The following is a 12,317-nucleotide window of genomic DNA, read 5'->3' as shown; positions in this document are numbered from 1 at the left end:
ATGACTTTTTCTTCAGAAATCCATGCTAGCTGTTACCTGTGTATCACCATATTATCTTCCAGATGTTTGCAGATGAATTCCTTAATTACTTGCTCCATTATCTTCCCTAGCACAAAAGTTAAACTGACTGGTCTGTAGTTTCCTGGGTTTCTTATTTCCCTTTTTATAGATTGGCACTATACATTGATTTAAATTATAACACAGAATACAAGGCATTCAGTTCTTATTTTATATGTATTTTTATTACAAATATTTCAATATAAAAAACAACATAAATAGCATTTTTCAATTCCCCAATTAAAAGTACTGCAGTGCTCTTTATCATGAAAATTGGACTTACAAATGTATAATTATAATATAAAAATGAACTGCATTCAAAAATAAAACTATGTAAAATGCTAGGGCCGGGTGGCTGAACTACAACGTTTAGGCTGATTCTGCCCAGAATCTTTAATTCAGCCCTTGAGTTCCTGTTGGGCAGCAGAATTAGGGGCTTATCCCACTCTGCCCGCCCATTGCTCCTCACTCCCTGATTCACAATTCCACCATCTTCCAGCACGTTTAACCAGTTACTTTCACATTCCGAGTGCTGACCAGGGAATAGTCCAGACCCAGAAACATTTAGGGCAGCTTAAAGGCTATGTCTAGGCTACGTTCTATTTTCGAAAGAGGATTTGCATCTGATTTCACTTTCAAAAGTGGATCTTTCGAAAGTGAAAGTAGCCCGGACACATTTTTTTTCCGGAAAACCCCCTTTTTTGAAAAAAAACCCGCTCTTCCTTAAAAAATGAGGTTGACATCAGTTTTTTTTCCAAAGAAGGGTTTTTTTTCCTGAAAAAAACGCATCCAGACTACTTTCACTTTTGAAAGCTCCACTTTTGAAAGTAAGATCGGACAAAAATATGCAAATTCTCACAGAATTTGCATATCCTCTTTTGAAAATAGCACATAGTTTAGACTTATGCTCAGCTGCCCTTGACCCCAAGAAACCATTCCAGCAGCTGGGGATTGCTGGAATGCAGTGGTACTCTGGTCATTCCCCTTTGCTCCGGGACAGAAGCCACAAGTGGTTAGTATGCCACCAAAAGATTCTCTTACACAGGAGAAATCCTGATATGGCCTGATCCACTGACTGTTATAGCTGCTTTGCACGACTGATTGCTAGAATAGTCAGAACAGAACTGATGATCTGGTGAACAGAATACATATTAGGAACAAAATCCTAATACTTTACAGCACTCTAAAGACTTTCAGAAGATTTGGTATCTTGTACGGACTCCATGGAAAAGAGTTTCATTAAACGGTTTTATAGTCAAGAAAATCAAGCCTTTCAAATTCTACTCAAAATACCAGATGAGTAGCTAACAATCCTAACAAGATGTGTTTTAGAAAGGGAAGTGTTGTCAAAAAAAAGTGGAAGGAAACAACCTGTAACTTCAAATCTCAGGGATGCAATTTGCCAGTTGCATAGCCTACACAAAGTGGTTTCATTGGAAGAATGACACTGGAAACTGGTCCAAGAGTCTGTAACAGGATACACAGCCTGCTACAGTGTCACCTAATTCTCCAGCTTAAACAGTTGGTCAAAGTTATTTCCTTCTGATTGTTCAAGTGTTCTAAAGTGATACAAATTAAAACCAGCCGTTGGCAGCCTCAGAGAGGCAAGGACTAAGTGGGCAATAAGACAACACTATTTCCTCATGCCTAAACAGGTCCCGCTATGTCGTGATTAAGGCACCATGATAGTGCAGTGCTACTGGCTGTGCCATATGTATTCTTTAGCTAAAAAACAGAGAGGCCTTTGGTTTTTAAAATGACTGCACTAGTCTCTTTCATGGACAAAATAAAAGATGCCTATTCAATTTGTGTGCAGATGGGAGAAGTAGGAGGGGCCTTCTAATGTAGTTTGGAGGGATATGACCTCAGAACTGTATTAACCTCAATTGCAGTTTCAACTATAATATAGGTAGTGGGAAAAGATTCCATTCTCTGCTTTGAGAATGGCAAGATCAGAGGGAGACACATATTGCTGCAGAAGTAAATTGCTCAGCATCAGGAACACAACAGATGAAGGAGGGGAAAAGGAAACGTCACCTCTGCAATTTGAGAAGCAGCACTGACTGGCTTTTGTAAGAAGCCAAGCCAGCTCTCTGTGGCTGCAGAAACCATTCGAATAACATGGTAGGATATGTTAGGATAAAGAAAGTAAGAGTGAAAACTTAGAGAGTGACAGAAAGGCAGGCAAACCTCCTTACACAACTGAAAAGGTTTGTTGAATTAAACATACTATGTTGGGTTATGCAGTAGACAAATCACTATTAACACATATAGGAAAATGACATGCAGATTTAAGATTAGTTATCTATTGGCATTTATCTTCCTTTAGCTACAATCTTCAAAGGTACGTATGTAGTTTCACTCTCAAATGACAGCTTGAGTCATTAATGTTGGAGAACTGGAGCTAGATATTCACCCAGGCTGCTGTTACTACAGTGGTGACTTGCATCAAGTTAACATATTACATTGATATGATAGGATAAAATCTGGATTATTTGGATTACTTCACATTGGATACTGTACTTACAATTGGGCTGGCATTGATGTAGTCTGAATTGTCATGGCTATTCTCAGCTTTCAAGCATATCCTGGAATGATCATCTGCAAAGGCAAAATAAAAGAGGGCATTTCTACCCAACTTTTCCACACTAAAATTAAAAATAACTAAAGTAAAATTAACATTGTTTCAAAAGCAGACAATGAAATATTGGAGGGGGAGTTAGTTTAACTGCTAAGTTAGCTTAGTTTTGAAACAACTGCAGAGCCATTCATGAAATGAAACTCTTTGAAAGAAGATTTTAGAGGCTAACTTTTGAAAACATTTTTTCATGGTAAAAATCTACCACATATGGAATAGTCTCACTAAAGAAGAGAGACAAGCTCCATTGCTCATGAAACTTAAGACGAGACTAGACAAAGTGAACCTAAAAAAATTTGTAGAGAACAACCCTGCAATTTCAGGGAGATGGACTAGATAACCCAATGAGCCTTTTACATCTAGCTTCTTTATACAACGATATTGTTCTGAGGTAGGAAGTCAGGAATTAATACATGCAGACCTTGCATTTACAATTATTTCTCACATGAACAGCAAAATACAGTTTAGTGTTGGACTGAGAGATAAGGAACTGCCCAATTAAGGGACAGCCCTCTGCAACAGTACAGAAGGGAATTAGTGAGGCTGAGTCTTTTCCCCTGGAAAAGAGTAAATTGTATCTGGTACATACCCAGTACAACACTTATCTGGCAAAGCTACCCTGCTCAGTGCAGTTATGAGATAAGCCAGGCCCATTAACAGAATTTTGGGCTCTACTACATCATTTTCACTGGGGTCCTATCCTCACCCTTTTCATTTTAATCACACAAATGTTATAGAAGGGTTTTTTTGGGTGACCCCTGAACTCAGTACATCCATTCTGTTGCCTGAGTTTAGATTACTCACGAATTTCCTGTTACCGATTTTAGGGTTGACAGGTCATTTGTCTCAAGATCAGGCCCAGTATTCAATTATTCTATGGTTGGGAACCCTGACATGCAGTTGCAATACGCACACTATAGGAACTCTTGTATATTTACAAATGTATTAATACACTTATCACAGTCACAAACACTCCAACTTTATAAGACAGATAGGGAATGTACATCTATATTTCCACACTATATACCCCTCTACAACAACCTGAAGTGTTAGCCATCATCTTCCTCATCACCTTTGCCTTCTCCATTGTCACCAGTGGCCCTCATTCTGACATCTCCCAAGGACTCTATCTTCTTCTCTGCTAACCCCCTCGGCTGGGATGTCATTTTTATACTATATTACGCTGACAGTGTTATGTTTGATGCATATTCAGTAGAGGATGTTTCCTTTGCTTTTTATTTGTATTTCCTCACCTTGCAGATGGTGATGTTTATTTTCCCTATAGGTTAGTGTATATCATTGATCTTAACTTATTACATGTCAATTCATTGCTATGGGCCTTTTGTGGTTTCCTATCACATTTGTTATTTCTGTCCTACCTGGTTATTCAGTCTGGTCTTCACCAGTTATTTTGGATTTTTCCAAGTAATGATGTACCTGCTAAGTTTGAGTGTATTCTTGGAAGCTCCTATGCCACTGAAGGTTGCTTCATTTAGGTGAAAGAAATATATGCACATTGACTTTTCTATCTAGGTGAAAGTTCCCAGGCCTGCTAGCTTTGCCTTAGCTCAGTGGTTGTCAAACTTTTTGGCTCGGGACCCACCGGGCTCAATGCAAATCTTTCCTTGGACCAACAGTTGCCAATGGAAAATCGCCATTAATTACACCATTACTCCTGAGCCATTTTGCTAGAGCTCCAGCTAAGGAGAATGGTTTAATTTAACCAGTAGGAAAGGAAATATTAATTTAAATTATTAAACAGACTAAGGCTACGTCTAGACTGTAAGCCTCTTTCAAAAGAGGCTTTTTCGAAAGATACTTTTGAAAAAGCCTCTTTCGAAAAAGAGCATCTAGACTACAACCAGTACTTTCGAAAAAGCAAGCCACTTTTTCAAAAGAGAGCACTCAGGCAGACTGGATGCTCTCTTTCAAAAAAGCATAGTTTTCATTACATAGCGCCTTTTTTTCGAAAGAGCACTTTCGAAAAAAGGCATTATTCCTCATAAAACGAGGTTTTCTGTGGTTGAAAAAACTGCCGCATTCTTTTGATTTACTTTTGAAAGAACGCGGCAGCAGTCTAGACGCAGGGGAAGTTTTTTTGAAAAAAGTCCACTTTTTTGAAAAAACCCTTTAGTCTAGACACACCCTAAGTTTATTAAACTTCATTTTATATAAAGTAAAATATTAATTTATGTCCAACACAAAAGATTCCCATATTTTATTTATGGGAGGAGTGGAGAATCTTTTTTGGGTTGGGGGCCAGTAACCCACAGAAAAATCAGTTGGGGACCACACAAGTGAGAAAAAACCCCCTCCAAAACCATACAATCCTCACTGATGTGGCCCCCAACTGAGACACCTCACTCCTCTGGCACTCCAGCCCCATCAGGGGAAGGGAAGGGACAGGGAGGACTGACCTTATTAATGACCTGGATGAGGGGATGGATTGCACCCTCAGCAAGTTTGCAGATGACACTAAGCTGGGGGGAGAGGTAGATATGTTTAAGGGCAGAGATAGGGTCCAGAATGACTTAGACAAATTGGAGGATTGGGCCACAAGAAATCTGATGAGGTTCAACAAGGACAAGTGTAGAGTCCTGCACTTGGGATGGAAGAATCCCAAGCATAGTTACAAGCTGCGGACCAACCAGTTAAGTAGTAGTTCTGCAGAAAAGGACCTGGGGGTTACAGTGGATGAGAAGCTGGATATGAGTCAACAGTGTGCCCTTGTAGCCAAGAAGGTTAATGGCATATTAGGTTGCATTAAGAGGAGCATTGCCAGCAGATCCAGAGATGTCATTATTCCCCTTTATTCAGCTTTGGTGAGGCCACATTTGGGCTGTGTCTACACTGGCCCCTTCTTCGGAAGGGGCATGCTAATTTTGAACTTGGGAATAGGGAAATCCGCGGGGGATTTAAATATCCCCTGCAGGATTTAAATAAACATGGCCGCTGCTTTTTTTCTGGCTTGGGGAAAAGCCGGAAAAAAGCGTCTAGACTGGCCCGATCCTCTGGAATAAAACCCTATTCCGGAGGATCTCTTATTCCTACTTTGAATAGCAAAAATATGTTCAGCAATTATGGACATCTGCTCTTTGTGGTGACAATAATGGCAAATAGTGATGGGTGCAATTTTAGTGGACAATTTTGCTATGAATTGTGTATTAAGTTCTAAGCAGAGAAAAGCAGAGTAGAAGCAGCAGCAGCAGATAAAGGCAGGAAAGAGAGGGTACGTCTACACTACAAGTTAATTCGAACTAAGCTAATTCAAACTAACGGATCCAGACTAAAAAACTAGTTCGAATTAGCGTTTTGGATGGCCGGAAGCAGTGCCGGCAGAGCATCAGAGGAGGACTTAGAGCGTGGAGATGCTGTCTCAGGCTAGCCGAGGGCTGTGCTTAAAGAGTCCTGAACCCCACCCCGGACAGACAGTTCTCAGGGGTGCCCCGCTTACAAAGCAGTCCTGGCTTGGATTGACCGAAGTACCCACACTGGGCACATCACAGCACTCGGCCATCAGCCCGGCTGCACTTGCCTCAGGCGAGGGGGCAATTGGGGGGCTGCAGGAGAGCTTCCACCCCCAGAAGCCTGCAGAGCCAGCCCAGTCCTCACCATCGGGGGCACGTACCCCATTCCTCCCTCACCTCTTTCCACTTACCCTTCCCTAGCCCCTCTTCTTGATGTACAAAATAAAGGACAATTGTGTTCAAAAATGGAATATGTCTTTATTGAACAAAACTGGGGAGACTGGGAAAAGGAGGTGGGAGAGGGGAAGAGAGAGGGTGGGAGAAGGGAGGGCAACTAAAATGATCAGGGGTTGGGAACAGGTCCCATATGAAGAGAGGCTAAAGAGACTGGGACTTTTCAGCTTAGAAAAGAGGAGACGGAGGGGGGACAGGATAGAGGTCTCTAAAAGCAGGAGTTGGGTGGAGAGGGTGCATACAGAAAAGTTCTTCATTAGATCCCATAAAAAGGGACTAGAGGACACCAAAGGAAAGGAATGGGTAGCAGGCTTCAAACTAGTAAGAGAAAGTTGTTCTTCACAAAGCAAAGAGTCAACCTGTGGAACTCCTTGCTGCAGGAGGCTGTGAAGGCTAGAACTAGAACAGAGTTTAAAGGGAAGTGAGATCAAGTGATGGAGGTTGGGTCCATGGAGTGCTATTAGCCAGGGGGCAGGAGTGGTGTCCCTGCCCAAGGTTTGTGGAAGGCTGGAGAGGGATGGCACGAGACAAATGGCTTGGTCACTGTCTTCGGTCCATCCCCTCCAGGGTCCCTAGGGTTGGCCGCTGTCAGCAGACAGGCTACTGGGCTAGATGGACCTTTGGTCTGACCCAATACGGCCATTGTAAGCTCAGGGTCGGGGGTCTCACTGGACCACCTTGATTTTCATGCCAACCTGCTCCTGGGTGGCCAGGCTGGCAGCTCTCCTGCCCTAGACGGCCACTTTCCTGTGCCTAGTGCGGAGGTCGTGGACGAGGTCCACGATGTCCGCACTAGACCAGGCGGGTGCCCGCCTCTTGCGGTCCCGGGGAAGCTCCCAGGAGCCGCCAGCCTGGTTCCAGGAAGAGGGGGAGGGCTGGGGGGCATCTCGTGGGCGGCTCGATCCGTGCCAGGTGCAGGGTCTGCTGGCTGGGTGCTGGCAGGCTTGCACCTGGCACGGGCACCGTAGCCAGCCCGTGCCCCTTGAAGGGGTCCGGGGCCGGGAGGGGGGCAGACGAGTTTCCCTAGTGTTGGCCAGAGTGGCCACCAGGGAAAGCTGGGGAGGGCTAGCCTCCCACTAGTTCGAATTAAGGGGCTACACACCCCTTAATTCGAACTAGCTAGTTCGAACTAGGCTTAATCCTCGTAAAATGAGGTTTTCCTAGTTTGAACTAAGCGCTCCGCTAGTTCGAATTAAATTTGAACTAGCGGAGCGCTAGTGTAGCGCCTATGAAAGTTAGTTCGAACTAACATCCATTAGTTTGAACTAACTTTGTAGTGTAGACATACCCAGAAAGAATAAGGGAGCAGGGTGGGCACAGAAAGAAATTATGAAGTAAGAGAGAAGATATAACTCAGAGAGGCCTAATGCTAGTCATTACTCCCCTAGTTCAAATGTTTACTATATCTACTAAAGCTATGGTAAACACCAGACTAGTTCTTTGTATTTGCATTATTCTGATCAGATAAGCAACATGCAGAGCAAGACATGTGATATAGGAAAGGTGCAGGAAAGAAGGCTACCTAACCGGAGAGAAAGAGTAAGGGAGAGAGGAAGTGCGCAAAAGAGAAAATACCACACACTTTTAACTGGGGCTATATAAACTTTTAACTGGGGCTATATCCCTGCTGGAAAGGGATAACAAGTGGAGTTCCGCAAGGGTCTGTTTTGGGACCCGTACTGTTCAATATCTTCATCTATGATGTAGATATTGGGATAGAGAGTACGCTTATTAAGTTTGCAGATGATACCAAACTGGGTGGGGTTGCAACTTCTTTGGAGGATAGGGACATAATTCAAAATCACCTTAGCAAGTTAGAGAAATGGTCAGAGGTAAACAGGATGAAGTTTAATAAAGAGAAATGCAAAGTGCTCCACTTAGGAAGGAACAATCAGTTCCATACATACAAGATGGGAAGCGACTGTCTAGGAAGGAGTATGGCGGAAAGGGATCTAGGGGTCATAGTGGACCACAAGTTGAATATGAGTCAACAGTGTGATGCTGTTGCAAAAAAAGCAAATATGATTCTAGGTTGTATCAACAGGTGTGTTTGTAAGCAAAACTCGTGAAGTCATTCTGCCACTCTACTCTGCACTAGTTAGGCCTCAACTGGAGTACTGTGTCCAGTTCTGGGCGCCACATTTCAAGAAAGATGTGGAGAAATTGGAAAGGGTACAGAGAAGAGCGACAAGAATGATTAAAGGTTTAGAGAACATGACCTATGAAGCCAGGCTTCATGAACTGGGCTTGTTTAGTTTGGAAAAAAGAAGATTAAGGGGGGACATGATAGCGGTTTTCAAATATCTAAAAGGGTGTCATAAGGAGGAAGGAGAAAATTTGTTCCTCTTGGTTTCTGAGGACAGGACAAGGAGTAATGGGCTTAAAGTGCATTTAAGAGGTTTAGATTGGACATTAGGAAAAAATTCCTAACTGTCAGGGTGGTCAAATATTGGAATAAATTGCCAAGGGAGGTGGTGGAATCTCCCCCTCTCGAGATATTTAAGAACAGGTTAGATAGACATCTGTCAGGGATGGTGTAGACGGAGCTTGGTCCTGCCTTGAGGGCGGGGGGCTGGACTCGATGACCTCTCGAGGTCCCTTCTAGTCCTATGATTCTATGATTCTATGAAAAGTAGGTGTATTTACCCATCTTAGGTACTGATGTAGTCCACATTACCATTGTTGCTAAGCACCTCACAACCTTCAGTGCATTTATCCTCAACATACTCCAGTGAGTTAAGGAAATTCCATTATTTTTCATGTAGGGAAGTGAGGTTCTGAGAGATTTAGTAACTTGCCCAAGGTCACACAGGAAATCTATATCACAGCAGGGAACTGTACCTATATCTCCCAAGTCCCGGATTTGTGTCCTCATCACTAGACCAGCCTTCCCCATACTTAATGTGTGATTTTTTTTGCTAGATTTATAGATATACATAACATACTGTATAGAAATGTGGAATTTGTGAACTGTTGAAGAATAAAAATCAAACAGCCAGATGATTATGTAAAGCTACACATAACTCTTTTCACTTAGTTTACTTGATGTTAGCCAAAAGTTTGACTCGTCTTGCATTTGTCCTGAAATCTAGTTATTTCACAGTACCATTTGTGCAAGGTATGCAAGTACATTATGCATGGGAGTGAAGCCATAAAAATATTATTTTAATGAAGAGGGCCACTGTAAAACATTTACTTACTAAATGAGTCATTTATTTTGAAAAGGGTATATAATTTTCCCTACAAATATATAACCACCAACTGATCAAAATGAAACAATTGAAGCTCTGGCTTGTATTTCCCTACCTATCACTGAAACACCTCTGGGATGTAACATACCAGAATTTTAACACAGCACAGCAACTATACTACAATTTAGAAAATAAAGTAAAGAGCCTACCCTGTCCAAGGCAAAGTGTAAGGGAAACACGAGATTGCATTCTGCTTCAGAGTGTGTTTTCAACATTTAAATTTGCCCAGAAGACTGGGTTTTAACACTCTTACCTTTCTAAAATAGTGATAGAACTATATTGAACTTAAACACCTTCATTTAAAATCTCAGCCAAATTGTAACCTTTCCAGAGCACAGTGTCCCCTAGCACCATACAGTATTACTTTAATTAGGACTCAGACGGAAGAGTCACGTGCAGAATAACCAATGCCCTTTCTTATAGCATCTATGCTTTCTTTGGCAGCCTTCTGCTCAACTACTAACCAGGGATGATCCATCTTAGTTTATGAGATGAGACAGATCACAGCCTAAAGTGGAATGGCTGCAAGTCCATACTGAAAAGCACACTTTAAGGAGATTCATTCTGAGCAGTGTCTGTTAACAAGAAGTGATAAACCGCACTACGCTATCTCAGCAAATATTTTTTCCTATTAGCACTTAAAAGAATGCAAAAGCCTAGCAGTTCTTTCACTCTGGTGGATAAAGTTACTTTTCCAGAACTTGGTGCTTATTACTGCACTTTTGAGATTGAAAAGTTTCTATCGGCATAATTTCAAAGCCCACTGAAATCACTGGAATCTTGCATTTTACTTTAATGGGTGTTGGGTCGGCCCACAATCCTCAGGGTGAATTGAGAGTGCAAAACTGACTATTTTACATTCTGTATTCTTCTGTTTTATATACTCTAAGGAAAAACAAGTGTTGGTTATGATCAAGGTTCTCTTCCCATGCAAAATTGAAGGGCTCTCCAAGCTTCCATGCAATGAAGGGCTAAGCTAAGTAATGTGGCACTAGCAACTCTACAGTTCTAATCTTGGCTCTGACTCAAGGTTACCTGTCTTCATTTCCCCAATGGTACAACATACACTTGCATCTGTCATAGGGAAAAATTAATGTTTTCAGAGCACTTTAAAAATGTAAACAGTTAATGGTATCTGCCAAACCACACAGCTGGATTGCAGGCATTCTTTGAAATAAAACTGTCATTGTAGCTGTGGGTCCTGACAGTTCTTGATTTAGGTTTTGTTCCACTGGTTATTTAATAAAAATTGTGGTGAATTTCTCTTCCTTTTTCTGGAACTCAACAGTCCACAAATAATCTTATTTACTGCCAATGGTGTAATGTATTAGAAATACATACTGTAAATATGCTGCCCGTATTTATATTCACGAAAGACAGCCTCTTACATAAAATAGATTCTAGAAATACAAATATTGGCCACTGTAAGCCTTGTTTTTCTTCCTAAGCCTAACGGAGAACAGCCAGTTCATAAGCTTTTCCAATTAAACCTATAGGGGCTTACTCACTGCAGCTGAGTATCTGATGAACAGATTACTTGCGCTCATTACAAACTGCTGGTATTACTGCTTTGAATGAACATGATACCAGCTCATCCAAAGCCAAGCCAAACTTATTTCTACTAAATAACCATAACTGCTGATCTTGCACAGAAACTGTATTACAATGTTTGAAAAGCAAGCTGGGTGTTGATTTACATGATACAGCGCTTGCTGTCACTGTTCTAAACATTGTGTGATATAACTATACATTTTGCATGCAAAACATAAGGAGACAAGTCAAATGCCTGATAGGACAACAGGCTACATATCAAGCAACTATTGAAAGCTATGGTTTTATTTCAGATAGAAACAAAAATTGTTTTGCATAATGCTTTGCCCTTCACTTTTAGCTTTGATAATGCTTTACCAAAAAGTGATAAAAAGAATATCAAGGAATTAATACGAATTCACTTCAATTAAAGTTTACGTACATGTTACAACACTTTGAGAACGATTCTTCTGGACATTTTCCTCCTTTTGGGCAATGGTAGTAGCATTGGGTTCAGCTTGATAAGCACAAAGGGCCTCCCACTCTTTCTCCAGACGATTTTTATTCTTCAGATGGTCTTCCATATAAGACTGAAATGAAAAGAATATACTGTCAGGCACCATTTTATGGACAGATTTTCAATATACTATAAAAAATATAGGGTTGAGCTAAAAGAATTTATATACTGTATATGAAGTCAAATGTCAAACAGGGCCAACTGTAAGGTGGCACTTATAAAGTTAGAAACCAGAGGTGGATCAGATCCCGCTCCCAATTTCCAAACTCTCAAAATTCTAGGGGATTGAATAGTGGAGAAATGGGAAGTGCAGAGAAGATGCTTCAGTTTGGCTTACCAGTAAGGGCAGGGATGTAGTGTGGCATATATACAAATCAAACAACAGGAATTTTGAACTATGTTTGAATAGAGGTGATGGATGATACATAAACGGTCTTATTGAGGCAAAAAATGTGAATTAGTATAGCTGCAGATTGTAGTTGGCAACCAGTGCATGCAGGTGGCTTTCAGAGGCTAGCTCCAGCATAAGCTCAAGCATAGTACCTTGATTGGTGGACCGTGTTTTCCATTAGCCTGTGCGGGTATAGGAATGTCTTAAGTTTTTGTCGACTTAGTTATTCTTT

At 41.4% G+C, this 12,317-nt stretch overlaps 1 protein-coding gene across 1 annotated transcript in view; it reads right to left on the bottom strand.

The window, feature by feature from the left end:
• PTPRN2 (protein tyrosine phosphatase receptor type N2) overlaps positions 1-12,317 on the bottom strand; it is a 944,343-nt gene that overhangs the window by 66,806 nt on the left and 865,220 nt on the right. The window contains exons 15-16 of the mRNA XM_075922745.2: positions 11,620-11,767; positions 2,585-2,658 (exon numbers count right to left, since the gene is read on the bottom strand). Coding sequence (XP_075778860.2) covers positions 2,585-2,658; positions 11,620-11,767 — 222 coding nt within the window. The remainder of the gene's footprint in view (positions 1-2,584; positions 2,659-11,619; positions 11,768-12,317) is intronic.

This window comes from Pelodiscus sinensis, chromosome 2 (assembly GCF_052426305.1).
Source record: "Pelodiscus sinensis isolate ZL-2025 chromosome 2, ASM5242630v1, whole genome shotgun sequence".
NCBI classification, from domain to species: Eukaryota; Metazoa; Chordata; order Testudines; family Trionychidae; genus Pelodiscus; species Pelodiscus sinensis.
The sequence above is the reverse complement of the archived record's forward strand: the minus strand, read 5'-3'. Positions and strand labels throughout refer to the sequence as shown.